This window comes from Peromyscus leucopus, chromosome 13, assembly GCF_004664715.2.
Source record: "Peromyscus leucopus breed LL Stock chromosome 13, UCI_PerLeu_2.1, whole genome shotgun sequence".
Classification (NCBI taxonomy): Eukaryota; Metazoa; Chordata; class Mammalia; order Rodentia; family Cricetidae; genus Peromyscus; species Peromyscus leucopus.
Window position 1 is genome coordinate 2,738,087 of NC_051074.1, and position 17,872 is coordinate 2,755,958.

Consider the following 17,872-nt stretch of genomic DNA (forward strand, 5'->3'; position numbering starts at 1 on the left):
TGTGCGATTGGCCGCGTCCCCTCACGTGACGCCGCGGCGGCGGTTGCCGGGGTGACGGCGGGAGAGCTGGCGGTCCGGAGGAGAGAGCGCAGCCCTGCAGCTGGTAAGCGCGGCCCTCGGTGCGGCCGGGCGCGGTGGCGCAGGCCTGGGCACCCCGCGTGGGTCACCGGCCTCGTCAGTCCTGGCTCCGACGTGGCCAGGGCCTGAGGCAGCCGCCCGCGCATCCCAAGCGTGGGTTCACTGCTTCCCCAGGAACCCCTCGCTCTGCTGCGGTGAGGCGAACTTGGAGTGGCCCAGGTCGTCTAGCTGAGCATCCGCAGCGCGATCCCATGGCCTGGGGCGTTTAGGTCCCTCTCTCCCCATAGTTTTCACGAGTAGTTTTCCCTCCCAGCACCCAGGACAAGCTCAGACTTCACTGAATCTAAGGGGAAGCATGGTGATTCGCAGTATAAATTCATCTTCGTATTCAGCCAGCTGTAGGCCTCAATCTCTCGCAGGTGGGAATGCAGAAGTCGTCACCGCATGCCAAAACACGATAAACAGCCCCCTTCTTTCTCCATAAAGTAGATCCTTAGCCCAGAGGTTGTCTGGCCTAAATTAACCGAGCTAAGGAGACGGGACCTCCATCCAACAGAGAGGGTTCTCAAACGGGTGACCTTGAACCGGCAAGAAGTATGCATTTGCTGACCAAGCCTGGAGACCAGAGTCGGAACCCCAGGACCCACGTGCTGGGAGGAGAGAACCAGCCCTGCATATTCTCCTGCAGCATCGGCATACATTTAATTCTAGCTTTGTCGCTTTCTGAGGTGGATGTGAATTTGCTCCACGTGGCACTGACCTAGTTAGTTTCTATTGCTGTGATGAACCAGCATGGCCAAAAGCGACATGGCCGAGGCACTCGGGATCTCTGTTTTGGCTTACCAAGTTTCCAGTTGTTCGACATGGAGAGGAACGGGATTGTTTTGCTTACAATTCCACGTCACTGTTCATCAAAGTGAGTCAGGGCAGAAACTCAAGGCTGAACCTGGAGGCGTGAACCAGTACTGAGGCCATGAAGGTGCTGCTCATTGCCTTGCTCCCTATGGCTTGCTCAGCCTGCTTTTTAACTTAATTAAATTTATTTATTTGGTTTTTCAAGACAGGGTTTCTCTATATAGCCCTGGCTGTCCTGGAACTCACTCTGTAGCCCAGGCTGGCCTCAAACTCAGAGATCTGCCTGCCCCTACCTCCTGAGTGCTGGGATTAAAGGTGTGCCTGTGTCACCTCATGGAGCTTTCTTTTCTGCCTGCTTTCTTTTTTTTTTATTTTTTTTTTATTTATTTATTTTTTTTTCGAGACAGAGTTTCTCTGTGTTGTTTTGGAGCCTATCCTGGATATCGTTCTGTAGCCCAGGCTGGCCTCGAACTTAGAGATCCACCTGCGCCACCACTGCCTGCATTCTTTCTTTTTTTAAAGATTTTTTTTATGTTATGTGTATGAATATTTGGCTTGCATGCATAGATATGTGTACTACGTGCATGCCTGTTGCCATGGATTCCCTTGAAACTGGAGTTATAGACAGTTGTGACCTGTCATGTGGGTGCTGGGCATTAAACCCAGGTCCTTTAGAGGATTAGCCAGTTCTCCAACCCCTGACAGCCTGTTTTCTTAAAGACATTTCCCTCCTTACCTCTGTACTTACCTTGGAGATTTCAACACATTGACTTGCCCACTTTCCGAAGTATTCTTATTTCCAGCATGCTTTCCTCCATCCTTTTAAAAATTAATTAATTATTATAAGCCACAGTCATCCTAGGGTCCTCCCTTGATCTGTTTCCAGGTTCTGGCTATTACAAATAGTGCTGCTATGAACATAGTTGAGCATGTATCTTTGTGGTATGATTGAGCATTCCTTGGGTATATACCCAAGAGTGGTATGGCTGGGTCTTGAGGTAGATCGAATTCCAATTTTCTGAGGAACTGCCATACTGATTTCCACAGTGGTTGTACAAGTTTGCATTCCCACCAACAGTGGAGGAGTGTTCCCTTTGCTCTGCATCTTCTCCAACATAGACCATCATCAGTGTTTTTGATCATTGCCATTCTGACAGGTGTAAGGTGATATCTCAGAGTCATTTTGATTTGCATTTCTCTGATGATTAAGGATGTTGAGCATTTTCTTAAATGTCTTTCAGCCATTTGATATTCTTCTCTTGAGAATTCTGTTTAGTTCTTTAGCCCATTTTTTAATTGGATTGTTCAGTATTTTGATGTCTAGTTTCTTGAGTTCTTTATATACTTTGGAGATCAGTCCTCTGTCGGATGTGGGGTTGGTGATCTTTTCCCATTCTGTTGGCTGTCTTTTTGTCTTATTGACCGTGTCTTTGCCCTACAAAAGCTTCTCAGTTTCAAGAGGTCCCATTTATTAATTGTTGTTCTCAGTGTCTGTGCTGCTGGTGATATATTTAGGAAGTGATCTCCTGTGCCAATGCGTTCAAGAGTACTTCCTACTTTCTCTTCTATCAAGTTTAGTGTAACTGGATTTATGTTGAGGTCTTTGATCTGCTTGGACTTGAATTTTGTACATAGTGACAGATATGTATCTATTTATAATCTTTTACATATTGACATCCAGTTATGCCAGCACCATTTGTTGAAGATACTTTCTTTTTTTCATTGTATAGTTTTGGCTTCTTTGTCAAAAGTCAGGTGTTCATATGTGTGTGGATTAAGGTCAGGGTCTTCATTTCGATTCCAGTGGTCCGTATGTTGATTTTTATACCAGTACCAAGCTGTTTTTATTACTATAGTAGAGTTTGAGGTCAGGGATGGTGATGCCTCCAGAGGTTGCTTTATTATACAGGATTCTTTTAGCTATCCTGGGTCTTTTGTTTTTCCATATGAAGTTGAGTATTTTTCTTTCCAAGTCTGTGAAGAATTGTGTTGGGATTTTGATGGGGATTGCATTGAATCTGTAGATTGCTTTTGGTAAGATTGCCATTTTTACTATGTTAATCCTACCTATCCATGAGCATGGGAGATCCTTCCATTTTCTTGATATCTTCTTTATTTTTTTTTTTTTTTTTTTTTTTTTTTTTGGTTTTTCGAGACAGGGTTTCTCTGTGTAGCTTTGCGCCTTTCCTGGAATTCACTTGGTAGCCCAGGCTGGCCTCGAACTCACAGAGATCCGCCTGGCTCTGCCTCCCGAGTGCTGGGATTAAAGGCGTGCGCCACTAATTTCTTTCTTTAGAGACTTATCAAACAGGTTCTTCCCTTGTTTAGTTAGTGTTATCCCAAGGTATTTTATATTATTTGTGGCTATTGTAAAGGGTGATGTTTTTCTGACTTCTTTCTCAGCCCTTTTATCATTTGTGTATAGGAGGGCTACTGATTTTTTTGCATCGATCTTGTATCCTGCCACTTTACTGAATTCCTCCATCCTCCTTATCCATGCACTTGGTGGTAGTAAGCTTCTTGTCACCACGTCCCGCCCAAAAGTGTAGTGATGCTAAGCTTCTCTCCCACTCAGAAGAAGACAGAAGACCACTGCCTTCTGTCTTCCAAATCACTGGAATGTGACACACCTCCCCGCTCCCACTTTTTTTGGTTTTTCAAGACAGGGTTTCTCTGTGTGTAGCTCTGGCTGTCCTGGAACTCACTCTGTAGACCAGGCTGGTCTTGAACTCACAGGGATCCACCTGCCCCTGCCTCCCAAGTGCTGGGATTAAAAGCGTGCCACCCTGTCACATTGCCTTCGTCAGTGTGGCTCCTACCTTCCCTTGTCTTCAAATCATTACCCTGTTTCTAATGAGTTCTCATTCTCTTCCTGAGTCTCTTTCCATCCAGCTCCAGACCTGTCAGGGCCTGGCTGTCTAACGGGCATTGAAGGTGTAGTGCCACACGCAATGCTTGCCTTGATTTATGGAAGGGGATTCTGTTGCAGATGCATCAATGACAGGATATTGAAGTCAGTCAGGGGAGAGTGCTTCTAGGAAGCCACAGCACTTGGGAGTGATGGGCTAGATGGGTGGTTTGGCAAGCCTCTCTGGGTGGGCCCCATTAAGTGGAGGCCAAACAAGATGTAGATGTTTCCAGGAAGAGCATCCAAGCAGCCGGAATTGTGTACATGCAGGTACTCGAGGGTAGGATATATTGTGGGCGTCATTGCATTTCCATGGATGCTGGAACTGCTTGACGGCCTGTGTGGTTCAAGTCAGCAGATCAATGGAGAGCTACATAGGGCTTAGAGAGGTCTGCCTAAGAAGTCTGCCTTCTGTAGGGTCCTAGAAACTCCTCCCACATGCTGGGGTTGCAGGAGTGTGTATCACCCGTTCCCTTCCAAGTGCTAGGATTACAGATGTGTGCCACACTGGCAGTTCTTGAGGTGCTCGAGGGCTGGGTGCCTTCTTGTCAAGAACTCTGCCAGAGGACGGCAGCTCAGCTCTCTTGTTTTCTACCGCTGCTGTGAGGAACCCCGTGAACTTGGTGACTTGAACTGGTACAGGCTTGGTCTTCTGAAGTTCTGGAGGTTAGAAGCCTGCAGTGAACATTTCCGGTGCGTAGCCACAGGAGTGCTTGATTGGCCCTCTGCTAAGGGGACTCAGATGCATGTGCCAAATTCAGGTCTTGGCAGCTTGTTTCTGTCATGACAAGCTAGAGGACAGTGGGCCTGGCCTCCCAGTTCCTGCCTTCCCTCCTTGACTTGTGATCATTCCTCTGTCTTCAAAACCTGCAGTGACAGGTCCATCTCTCTGCATCTTGTCGCTCTGACACTGGCCTTCCTGCCTTGCTGTGGGATGTTCTGTATGTCCTGTGGGAGCCCGTTCTTGGGTTCCTTGTGGCTTTACCCAGCAGGTCCGCATAGAGGATGATTAGGACCACGGGCCTGAGTGCAGGTGTCTGAGATGGTCTGCACTTGGCTGTGTTGTGGATGATCTGTATGTCAAGTTGCTCTGATTGGTCAATAAATAAAACCTGATTGGCCGTGGCTAGGCAGGAAGTATAGGTGGGACTAACAGAGAGGAGAAATAAAAGAACAGGAAGGCAGAAGGAGTCACTGCCAGCCACCGCCATGATAAGCAGCATGAAAAGATGCTGGTAAGCCACAAGCCGTGTGGCAGGGTATAGATTTGTGGAAATGGATTAATTTAAGCTCTAAGAACAGTTAGCAAGAAGCCTGCCACGGCCATACAGTTTGTAAGCAATATAAGTCTCTGTGTTTACTTGGTTGGGTCTGAGCAGCTGTGGGACTGGCAGGTGACAAAGATTTGTCCTGACTGAGGTCCAGGCAGGAAAACTCTAGCTACACTGCCTCCTTTTCCTCTGTGACTCTCTTGGGTGAGCTGGTAATCCAGGCTTGTCTCTGTGACTGAAGGACAGCTGATTAGTTATCTCAGCGCCACCTGCATTTTTAACCCTCCAGTCATGTGACTCCTGGTGTCCTGTGGTCACAGGTTCTGGGGATCACTGCATCCGTCTCTGGGGCCCTGTCTTCTGCCCACCACAGCTGCCCATATGCCATTTCTCAGGTGGTGGAATTAACCTTTGTGTTATGTTTTTGTCTTGTAGAGAGTTCTGCTGTGAGAATTGCCAGTAACAGTTCACTATGGGGGATATTCTGGCCCATGAATCTGAATTGCTTGGACTGGTGAAAGAGGTAATTATATGAAACACAAGTCATAGAAAAGCATTTTTAAAAAAGATTATTTGTATGTTTATGTCTGTATGACTGTTTGCATTGTGTGTGACTGCCAATGGAGGCCAGAGTGGGGCATTGGATCCCTTGGAGCTGGAGTTGCAGGCATTTGTGAGCCACCTTCTGTGAGTACTGGGATTGGAACTCAGGTCCCCAAAACATGTATTTTAGAATATAGTAGGAACAGAGAGCTGGATCAGAGGTTAAGATCACTGGCTGCAGGCGGGCAGTGGTGGCACATGCCTTTAATCTCAGCCCTTGGAAGGCAGAGCCAGGTGGATCTCTGTGAGTTCGAGGCCAGCCTGGGCTACAGAGTGAGTTCCAGGACAAGCACCAAAACTACACAGTGAAACCCTGTCCCAAAAAACCAAAAAAAAAAAAAAAAAAAAAAAAAAAAAAAAAATCACTGGCTGCTTTTTGAGAGGACCCAGGTTTGATTCTCAGCACCCACACGGTGACTTAAAACCATTAATAATTCTAGTTTCAGGGCATCCAACACCCTCTTCTAGCTTCTGTGGATACCAGGCGTGGATGTGGCACAGAGATACATATAGACAAAAACACCCATACACATAAAAACAAAAAGACTAAATCTTTAAAAGCAAAATTAAAATGTAGCAAAAAATGGCTTGGTGGTTAAAAGCATTGTCTGCTCTTCCAGAGGACCCAGGTTTGGTTCCCAGCACCTACATGTGGCTAACAGCCATCTATAATTCCAGTTTTAAAGGATTTGGTGTTGTCTGGCATTGTGGGTGCTGCACGCATGTGGTGTACAGATAAACATTCAGACAAGCTACTTGTGCACATGATATAAAGATAAATAAATCCTTAAAAGGTAGCAAGTTTACACATGTAATCCAGGTAATTGAAAGGCTTTAGCTGGTCAGTGTGCACTTTATACAGAGACCCTGTTATCAAAACAAATTAAATGAGTAAAGGAATATACAAATAAATAGTAAGCTGCAACAAATTCTTCCTAGTTTGTGGTTTTGTTTTTTATCGTTACATGATTTTCCATTTCACTCACTCATTCTTGAGTGTGAGTGTGTTGTGTCTGACTGGGTCTCATGTGGCCTAGGATGACCATGAACTTGATGTGTAGCCAAAGATGACCTTAAAATTCTTATCCTCCTGCCTCTGCCCTCCCCAGTGCAGGGATCACAGGCATATGCTATAGACCTGGAATACCCTTCTTTGACTTATGGCCATTTAGTTTGCTACACTGAAAGCTTGGGCGTGTAGGAATCCGGCAGACCTCTGAGGTTTGCAGCTGTTCATTGTGAGTAAACTGACAGGCTTCAGGAGACAGTGGAGGGAGATGGGTGGCCACTTTGGATAGGCAAAGTTGTTCATTGTGCAATTGGTGAATAAATTGCCATAGCTAGTGCCATAACGACTGTGGACAGGACCAGGGGACCCAGCCACAGTTTAGAAAAGGTGGAACATGATGTGACTGATGCTAGCTGAAATGGTGGGTGAAGAACAGTATCAGAGCATTGCTCTCAAGGGTTGGCGTACTCTGCAAGAGGCTCACTGCTAACATTTCCTTTTTTTTGTTTTGTTTCGTTTTGTTTTTTGAGACAGGGTTTCTCTGTGTAGCTTTGGTGCCTGTCCTGGAACTTGCTCTGTGGACCAGGCTGGCCTTGAATTCACAGAGATCCGCCTGCCTCTGCCTCCTGAGTGCTGGGATTAAAGGCATGTGCCCCCACCGCCTGGCTAACATTTCCCATTTTTAATGCTTTATTCTCCTGTTAGCAAAGCATTATTTTTAATTCTATTCCAAATCGATCCTAGTAAACCAAGAGCCATTCAATCACTTTGCTTTTTTCAGACTGCATCACTTTAGTTTCTATTAATAGTAAAAACGATGGGGCTGGAGAGATGGCTCAGTGGTTAGAAACACATATTGTTCATGCAGAAGACCCAGATTCGTTTCCCAGAACCCATGTAGATGGCTCATAACCACCTGTAGTTCCAGCCCCAGAAGATTTGACACTTTTATCTGAAATCCATGGGCACCTATTTTCTATAAGTGTAATTGACAAAATAGATGTATGTTTATGGCCTGATGTTTTAACATATGTGTGGACTGAAGTACTGAGGTGATCACCTCATTAAGCTAATTAAGTACACCCGTCTTGTGTTTCCTCTTACCCTCTTCCTTCCTTCCTCCTTTTCTTCTGCTGACTGTGTGTTAAGAACACTTAACACAAAAAGCAGCCAGGCAGTGGTAGTGCATTCCTTTAATCCCAGCACTTGGAAGGCGGAGGCAGGCGGATCTCTGTAAGTTCGAGGCCAACCTGGCCTACAGAGTGAGTTCCAGGACACTAGAACTACTCACAGAGAAACCCTGTCTAGAAAAACAAAAAACAAAATAAAACAAAACACTTAAAATCAATTCTGCTAGCAAATCCCAATGTGTTTGTACCTCCCAGTCACCATGTTGAATATTGGCTCACAGGCCTTACTCATTTTTCATAACTAAAATGTATCCTTTGACTAAACTATTGTCTAAGCCCCTGGCAACTGCCATTGTGCTATCCGCTCTGTAAGCATAACTGTTTATATTGCACATGTAATTGCAATAGTTACCTTTTTGTGCCTGGCCTGTTTCCTGTAATGTATGTCCCCAATGCCATTCATGTTACCAGTGACCGGATTTCCTAAGGCTGTAATATTTTATTTTAGTATTTCCTTACCTACTTATCTATATTGATAGATATTTAGGTTCATCCATGTCTTGGCTATCTTGAATAATGTTGTAGAAATACTCATGTGCAGATAGCACTCTTAAAAATTGGTTTTATTTTCTTCCTATCTATAACCAGAAATGGGATTGCTGGATCACAAGGTTGTTCCGATTTTTTATTGTATGATTTGTTATTTGACAGTTGCATACGTGTATGTGATATATTCTTATTACTCTTCTTCCTAGTTTGTTTTTTGAGATACCTCCATTTATTTTCCATTATAGCTGTGTTGGTCTCCATTGCCACTAACAGTATAGGAGGGTCCCTTTCCTCTAGTTTCTGTTAGCGCTTATCTTTGAAGACTTATTTCATGATTTATGTGTTTGTGTGCATGTATGTGCATTTGAGTGCAGGTGCCCATGGAGGCCAGCAGAGGGCGTTGGATCCTCTGGAGCTGGAGTCACACAGGAAGTTGTGAGCCTCCTGTTTTTTGTGCTAGGAATTAAACTTGGGTCCTCTGCAAGAGCATCATGTGCTGAGACATTCCTAGGTCTCGTCTTTTTGATAGTAGATATTCGTATGGGTGTGGTTTTGAGCATATTCCTGTTGGCCTTTTATATATCTGCGTGTTCAGGGCATTTGACCGTTGTTTAATTGGAGTATTCGGAATTTGTTTTGTTTTGTTTTTGTTCCTGAATTATGTTCTCTGTCCCAGTATTTAGATTTTGCTGAATTTGAAGAAACCCTGAAGACATTTTCAAAAGAATGCAAAGTAAAAGGAAAGCCACTGTGTAAAACTGCAAGTGGGTCACTGAAGAAGGACTCCACGTCACTGATGATCCAGGTGAGACCTGCCTTGTCTTCAGCTCTGGGAAGATGCTTTTGATGGTCCAAAATTGCAAGTTCTTTAAAGTTAGGTAGACATAGACCCAAAGCTATCAGAGAAATGCACTAAGAACCACAAGGTATCATATGTTAAACACATTAGGACGGTTGCTATCAAAACACACAGAAGGGACTCAAGCAGTTGAGAGCACTGGCTGCTCTTCCAGAGGACCCAGGTTCAATTCCCAGCACCCACATGGTGGCTCACAACCATCTGTAACTCTAGTTCCAAGGGATCTGACACCCTCTTTTGGCTTCTGCAGGTATCAGGCAAGCATGTGGTGCACAGACATACATGTTGGCAAAACACCCACACACATAAAATAAATCTATATTCCCTCCAACAATGTAGAAGCTTCCAGTTTCATCCATCTTTGCTAATACTTGTTCTTTTCTGGTGTGTGTGTGTGTGTGTGTGTGTGTGTGTGTGTGTGTGTGTGCGTGTTTAATATTTATTTATCTTTATTTTTTGGTTATCCAATCAATAGCTATTAGATAATATTGTATGTTATTATATTACAACATATGCCACTCTATCATAGTGCCCCACTGATAGCTTTCCCAAACAAAAGTCCTTGGGGCAAAACAGGAGTGTGGTTGCTCACTTAGGAGGCAGGAAGTCAAGATGAGGGAATCTAGCAAAAAACTGGGCTAGAAAGATCGCTTAGTGGGTAAACACACTTGCTCCCAACCCTGAGGACCTGAGTTGGATTGCTAGGACCATGTGGTGGGAGAGCCAACTCCCAAAAGTTGTCTTTTGACCTTCATGTATACACTGTAGCTCATGTGCCAATACTACACACACACACACACACACACACACACACACACACACACTTTCTCTAAATAGATGTAATTAAAATACTTTTTTAGAAACTCAAACAATGAAAGTCTCTGGAATAGTGGTTAAGCAAAATCTACTAATGGTTGGTGGCCTTAAGCTGCCATTTTTAGGTTCAGTTCCAGCAGCAGTGTGATTGGTGGTATGTATGTATTCTCATCTTGGTGCCCCAGGCTAACAGAGGATCAGTTTGTGACCGTAGTAACAGTGGATTGTTTCATGTGTTATTTTAAAGCAAGGACCATTTCCAGGTACAGATATGATGATAATGACATAGTAAAGGTTTGTAATTTCAGGTTTGCAAATGTAGACTTTAGAATAAATTGTAGAAGACCATTTGATATGTAGAGTCTGCCAAGACATGTTTAAGAAAATTTCATGACTCTAAGCCTTGAAATACAAGGTGAGTCTGCATTCATCTCATCCACAGTCACAGAACTCTCAGGCTCCCCAGAGTGGCTGGCAGGGTTGCAGGGACTCAGAGGAGGGCAGTGTGGGCTGAGCCCAGCCCAGCAGCACGTCCCTGGGCAGAGCCAGAGGGGGCGGTGTGGGCTGAGCCCAGCCCAGCAGCACGTCCCTGGGCAGAGACACTTCACCAATTGCCGTCTCCATTCACGAGAGAGCCAGGTCCCCCCAACTACTGGGGGGCTGTGCATGGCTGCCTGTGCTGTGTTCTGGCAGCCTCCATACACAGTGGCTGACAGGCTGCCTGTTGGGAGGAGACAGAAAAGCTTTATTGGGCTTACTTGAAAAAGTTCTGGGTTTCAGCCAGGCAGTGGTGGTGCACGCCTTTAATCCCAGCACTCGGGAGGCAGAGACAGGCAGATCTCTGTGAGTTCGAGGCCAGCCTGGTCTACAGAGCGAGATCCAGGACAGCCAGGGCCACAGAGACACCCTGTCTCAAAAAACAAAAAGAAACAAACAAGGAAAGAAGTTCTGGGTTGTCTTGAACGGGTGGTGGTAGCTCAGGGTAAGGCAGCGTTCTGAAACAGTTGTTTCTTCCACCTTGGAATTTTTATAGTCCCCATAGGGAGACTTGAGTGCACTCACATGCCCACGAGTCCTCCGGTCTCAGATTGGGGATTGCAAAGGCTGAAAAACTGAGTAGCCAAGGGCTTTTAGTCAGAGGAGTCTCTGGGCAGGAGTGTGTAGGTATCTGGCAGTAGGTAGGTGGTGAGAGTTTGGGGTGTTGGGAGAGTGAGCATCATCCAGGATTCTTGCTGTGTCTTCTCCACAGAAGGATTTGGTGGCAGCGTTTGACAGCGGAGACCAGAAGCTGTTCTTCGATTTGTGGGAGGGACACGTCCCCAGCTCCATCAGAGACACTGACTCCCTGGCCCAGAAGCTGGAGTTCTACCTTCACATCCATTTTGCCATCTATCTTCTGAAGTACTCTGGAGGCAGGCCGGTAGGCTAATTTGGGGTTTGGGTCAGTCTGAGTTAACTAACGGGCCATCAGGGATTTCAAGGAAGCATTGATTTAGTTTTGTGACCATTTTATCACCTTGAGTCGTATGTCCTGATAAACACGATTTTTGGCTTCATTCTCAGAAGTTTATTTTCTAATTTATATGTGGATTTTGTAATTTCTGTGATGAAAGTTAAAATCGTTTTCCTAAACACCTCAGGTTCTTGGTAACTTGGTGGATCTAGGAAAAGGCACAGACCACATAGTTAAATGCAAGTAGTGGAGAAGTCGTGTTGAAGGTGCATGGGCTGCTTGAATTTAGCTTCTGCTGCCTTTTCCTAGATGGCTGGAGATGCGGAAGGGAGCCCAGAGGGCTGGCGTGCCAAGCCCCTGTGATAGAGGAGCCTTCAATTACAGACGAAACAGCAAAGGACAGAGAGCTGCCATTTGGTCACTCGTTCCTGTGGGAACTCACTGGAGTGTCAGGGACACCAGTGGAGGGTGCAGTGCTGAGGGGGTGGCTTCACACTGCCACCAAGTGGCCATTCTTGCAAGGCTGCTCCTCTAATGGAACCCGTGGGGCGGGGGCAGACTCTTGGGTGCTTGTTATTGTTTGTTTTGTCCCACCTTATTTCTGTTTAAACGGTTTCCTATTTTGATGGAATATGGAAGTCAGTGTTATCTATTTTCTAAGTCCAGTGCTCAGAAGAGGACCTCATGGCCTAGGTTGGGTGAGGTGTGTTCATAGGAAGAAGAAGAAGGCGGGGTCTGTGTGGTGGAGGAGAAAAGCACCAGTTCTAAAACCTGAAGTGTCTACCCTGAAGCCAGAGAGGAAAAGTCCTTGAGTTGGGTTGTACATAGAACAGTGATGGAGGGGTCCCTTGAGTTGGGTTGTGTATAGAACAGTGATGGAGGGGTCCCTTGAGTTGGGTTGTGTATAGAACAGTGATGGAGGGGTCCCTTGAGTTGGGTTGTGTATAGAACAGTGATGGAGGGATCCCTTGAGTTGGGTTGTGCATGGAACAGTGATGGAGGGGTCCCTTGAGTTGGGTTGTATATAGAACAGTGATGGAGGGGTCCCTTGAGTTGGGTTGTACATAGAACAGTGATGGAGGGGTCCCTTGAGTTGGGTTGTATATAGAACAGTGATGGAGGGGTCCCTTGAGTTGGTTGTACATGGAACAGTGATGGAGGGGTCCCTTGAGTTGGGTTGTATATAGAACAGTGATGGAGGGGTCCCTTGAGTTGGGTTGTGTATAGAACAGTGATGGAGGGTCCCTTGAGTTGGTTGTGTATAGAACAGTGATGGAGGGGTCCCTTGAGTTGGGTTGTGTATGGAACAGTGATGGAGGGTCCCTTGAGTTGGGTTGTACATGGAACAGTGATGGAGGGGTCCCTTGAGTTGGGTTGTATATAGAACAGTGATGGAGGGTCCTTGAGTTGGGTGTGCATGGAACAGTGATGGAGGGTCCCTTGAGTTGGGTTGTGCATGGAACAGTGATGGAGGGGTCCCTTGAGTTGGGTTGTACATAGAACAGTAATGGAGGGGGGTTGGGTTGTATATAGAACAGTGATGGAGGGGTCCCTTGAGTTGGGTTGTATATAGAACAGTGATGTTTTTTTTTATGGAGGGGTCCCTTGAGTTGGGTTGTATATAGAACAGTGATGGAGGGGTCCCTTGAGTTGGGTTGTACATAGAACAGTGATGGAGGGGTCCCTTGAGTTGGGTTGTACATGGAACAGTGTGGGGGGTGGGGGTGTACATGGAACAGTGATGGAGGGGTCCCTTGAGTTGGGTTGTACATAGAACAGTGATGGAGGGGTCCCTTGAGTTGGGTTGTGCATGGAACAGTGATGGAGGGGTCCCTTGAGTTGGGTTGTACATAGAACAGTGATGGAGGGTCCCTTGAGTTGGGTTGTATATAGAACAGTGATGGAGGGGTCCCTTGAGTTGGGTTGTACATAGAACAGTGATGGAGGGGTCCCTTGAGTTGGGTTGTATATAGAACAGTGATGGAGGGGTCCCTTGAGTTGGGTTGTATATAGAACAGTAATGGAGGGGTCCCTTGAGTTGGGTTGTGTATAGAACAGTGATGGAGGGGTCCCTTGAGTTGGGTTGTATATAGAACAGTGATGTGGATGTGGTCGATCCTTAGCTTCATGAAGAGAAGGTGAGCCCTCCTGTTTCAGGAAACTACAAAGACGTGTCATTCTCTTTAGAAACCCCTCTGAGGGCAACATGGGAATGCATACAAATGTTTATATGTCTGGAAGGTGGAAGCAATGATGGTACCTCTCACTAATTCTCTAAAATGGAGAATTAGTCAAGTAGATTATGACGGACAAGGTGACATTGGTTCTGACACTGAAAATGATGTTCATGAAACTTTTCAAGGATCTGAAAAGATGGTGCTAGTGATATAAAGGAACATGTGAACTACACATTGGTCCTCTGGCATTCCTATGTAATGTGACGGGGCAATGCTGGTGACATGGCTGGAATTTAGGGAGCCCGCAGAGTGGACAGGGTGAGCAGGAGGACTGAGCACTGAGCCAAAGACATGAACACGTGTTCTCCTTCTCCTAGGACAAACAGGAGCTAGATGAGAGGATTTCTTATTTCAAAACCTACCTGGAAACCAAAGGGGCTGCCCTGAGCCAGACCACAGAGTTTCTTCCCTTCTACGCCCTCCCCTTTGTGCCCAATCCTATGGTCCACCCCTCGTTTAAAGAACTCTTCCAGGTAAGCAGCTATCAGTGGAACTTGTCGGAATCTGGACCACATTGTTGTATTGGTGGTTTCTAAATGATGCTTTAAAAGACCTAAAGTTTATCCTCATTATTATTTTATTGTAACCCTAATTTCTTTAGTTATTCTATTAAATGGTTGGGTAGTGTTTGACTGACTTTTTCCCATCCTATAATAGCCATAGTTGTATGTTCATGCACATATGTGTAAATCTGTAAGGGACATAGCAAGACCTAGAAGCAGCCCAGTTAGATATCAGTAGGGACATGCAGAAGGAAATGGAACCGCACGTTGACATAATCTTCAGTAAGCCAAGGAAGATACCAGAGAAGACACATCATATGATTCTCTTTACAGGTAGCAAAGTAAACAAACGTAGTTTTTAGCCACACATACCCCCATGCACATACATCAGATCGGTTTTTTCATACATCATATAGTAAAATCAGTTTCTAGACAGGTGCAGCTCTATGAATTGTAACGTGTGCATAGGTGTAACTACTGTCACCACCATCGAGGTACAGAATTTTTGCACTGGTCATTGCTAAGGACTGCCTCTCTCCTTTCTGCCAGGCAACCCCTCTTACATTTTATTTTAAAACAATGTTTAGTTTGCATTAACAGACTTTCCTTGTGCCGTAAAATAGGATATTTTGTTGTCAACACCACGGCTTATTAACTTAAACTTAAACATTTTATAAAACATGCTCGCCTTTTAGGTCATACTGTTTATACTTTTTGTTTGTTTTTTGAGACAGTGTTTCTCAATGTAGCTTTGTGTCTTTCCTGGAACTCACTCTGTAGCCCAGGCTAGCCTTGAACTCACAGAGATCCACCTGGCTCTGCCTCCCAAGTGCTGGGATTAAAGGCATACACCACCACCTTGCTTAAAGCAAGGGGCACCCCAAGAACCCAGACTCCGATCCAGTTGATGCAACAGCAAGAGGTGTTTATTAACGCGGCTGGTACAGTCGGGCAGACTCAGCTCCAGAGAGCAAGAGTCGCATCTTACTGCAGCCACATGGGTACTTTTAAAGGAAAAACCCACAAAGGCTATAAGATTACAGTCCCCATACAATTTCGTTTCACAAGATCATGGTCTGATCACAGAGTGGGTACAGTCACGTCCGCATGCACATTCTTCCTGAAACCTCAAGGGGGGTATCAGGGCGGGAGTGAAGTTTACACAAAGGTCACAGTGGTCCTTCCTGGAACACCTGCAACTATCCCAGTCACAGCTGAGCACATCTCTTAACAGAAATCTTTTTACATTGTTACAGGGGTGGTTGAGTAATGGCTGAGTCAGGTGGCCCTTGGAACAACATTTTTCGTTTCTCATTTCCTGGGGCTTGGGGGGTGTAAGCCTGAAGGGTTAGGGTCTTTCATGGGCTGCTGTGCTCCTTGCTTTAAGCTCTAGAGAGGAGCAGCCTTCCTTTTTTTTCCAGCTTCCGATGGACCCAGATGGTCCTTGGCTTGCGTACACACCCTCTGGACATCTTCCCTCTGTGTCTGTGTGTGAGTTCCTTTTCACTCATCATATGGCATTGAAGTAAGGGGCCACACTGTTGAGTACGCATACAGTTGATGTTGCCATGGCCCCAACAGCTTCATGTCCCAAGGTGCCAGGGACAAGGATTTCAGCATGAGGTTTGGCAAACAGTACAACCCATGATCTCGTACATTCCAATTTTTAAAATCTTGCAGCATCAGAGGATTTAAAGATCTTTTGAAAATAAGGGATTTTTTTCTCCTCTTGTCTGTCAGTAGTGTGTCTAACCTGGTGGTGTAAGGAGTAGCAGGATGACGAGGTGTGGGGAATGTGGAGAAGGAAGGGTGCAGACCTGGAGAGGAAGAGTGATACGGATTTGGGTGGAATAGCTGCTTTTCTGTGGAATTTTTGGTTTAAGTGGGTGATATTTTTATGCATAATTATCCCAAGGAAGTTTGTTAGTAGGCCGTGTGTCCCTTTCAGGCCAGACATGATGGTGCCTGCCTGTTTACCCAGCACTCAGGAGAGTCAGGAGTTCAAGGCCAGCCGGAGTAACATAGCAAAACCCTCAACACTTATAAAGTGAGATGGTAATTATTTATTGTCAGACTTTTTCTTTCACAATTTCTATCATTTTCCTCCTCCTTTTGGGAGGGTGGGGGTGATTTTGAAACAGGGTTTCTCTCTGTGTAGCCCTGGCTGTAGACCAGGCTGGCCTCGAACTCACAGAGATCCACCTGCCTCTGCCTCCTGAGTGCTGGGATTAAAGGCGTGTGCCACCACCACTGACTGTAATTTATTTTCAAGGGCAGATTAAGCTAAAATTGTGTTGTAGTGCTCACCAGGGCATGAGGTGGTGTGGCAGGACTACTTCCTTCTTCTTGTCTAGATGAGTCCAGAAATGACTCCCTTTCTTTGGGGGTTGTCTAGTAACTTAAGAGATAATTGTCTGTGTCATATCTAACTTGATGTACATGCCTAGACTATACTGAGTTAATTTTGGTATTTCACCATATAAAATTACTATCATGGTTGTGTCTAAATTGTATGAAATATTCCAGTCATGTGGAAATTATTTGTCCCTGCTGTGGGTCCTTGAATTATTTATAATGAATCAGTTACACATCAGAAAACCTGTTCTCCATGCTTCCAGCCCTGGCAGGACGCTTCACGCTTGGTTTCTGTAACGGATGGGGCTATTTAACCCAACGCCCACAGCTTTGTTGGTACCGTGGCTGTTTGGTGAGCTGATGTTTTATTTTATTTTTTTCTTTAGGAATCTTGGACTCCAGAATTAAAGCTGAAGCTGGAAAAGTTTTTAGCTTTAATTTTTAAAGCCAGTAACACGCCAAAACTTGTAACCATCTATGTATCCTTTTGTAGTGAGTGGGGACCCTGGGGTTATAGCAACAAGGCTGGCTTTGGGTACCACAGACCAGCAAGACGTCCAAGATGGGCTGCGTTCCTATTTTCAAGGTGAACTGAGCATCTGTGGAGTTTTGCCATGACCTGGAAAGGGCTGACTTGCATGGATATCTGAGACTTGGCTGTGGTCTTATTTTATTTTTTGAAAGATATATTTATTTTATTTAGTGTGTGTGTGTTTGTGTGTGTGTGTGTGTGTGTGTGCGTGTGTGTTAGTACAGGTGTCTGCGAGGCCAGAAGACCATGTCAGATACCCGGGAGCTGGCGTTCAGGACAGTGTGTCACCTGACAAGGGTGCTGGGAACTGTACTCGGGCTCTCTGGAAGAGAAACGAGTGTTCTTAACCATTGAGCCATCTTTCCAGCCCTGTGGTCTTATGTTGGTGTGACCAGCCTAGAAACTGTCTTGGTAGGGAAAAAAGAAAAAACTCTATACTCTTGAAAAAGATCTCCTTGGAAAAATGGTTCCTTTGCAAAGGGTCATTGAGTCATTTGGGAGGTCTCCAGGTGGGGGCGTTTGGACTTGTCATTCAAATCTAGACTTCTTTTTTTTCCAGAACTGAGGACCGAACCCAGGGCCTTGTGCTTGCTAGGCAAGCATTCTACCACTGAGCTAAATCCCTAACCCCTAGACTTCTTTTTAAGAACTGTGTTGCATAGTTATATACTATATAGTTTACCCATCATAAACCAGACACAGTTGTATTATCCC

General features: G+C 45.4%; 1 protein-coding gene across 5 annotated transcripts in view; it reads left to right on the plus strand.

The window, feature by feature from the left end:
• Positions 1 to 17,872, plus strand: part of Armc9 (armadillo repeat containing 9) — a 136,744-nt gene continuing 118,872 nt past the window's right edge. For 4 of the 5 annotated variants that reach the window (XM_028876222.2, XM_037210043.1, XM_028876225.2 and 1 more), the window contains exons 1-6: positions 1 to 103; positions 5,548 to 5,635; positions 9,080 to 9,208; positions 11,328 to 11,498; positions 14,086 to 14,241; positions 17,013 to 17,105. In XM_028876222.2, the coding sequence (XP_028732055.1) occupies positions 5,585 to 5,635; positions 9,080 to 9,208; positions 11,328 to 11,498; positions 14,086 to 14,241; positions 17,013 to 17,105 (600 nt within the window). In that variant the 5' untranslated portion in view covers positions 1 to 103; positions 5,548 to 5,584. Of the gene's footprint in view, positions 104 to 140; positions 498 to 5,547; positions 5,636 to 9,079; positions 9,209 to 11,327; positions 11,499 to 14,085; positions 14,242 to 17,012; positions 17,106 to 17,872 lie in introns of those variants that run through there. The other variant, XM_028876223.2, reaches the window with a different exon arrangement.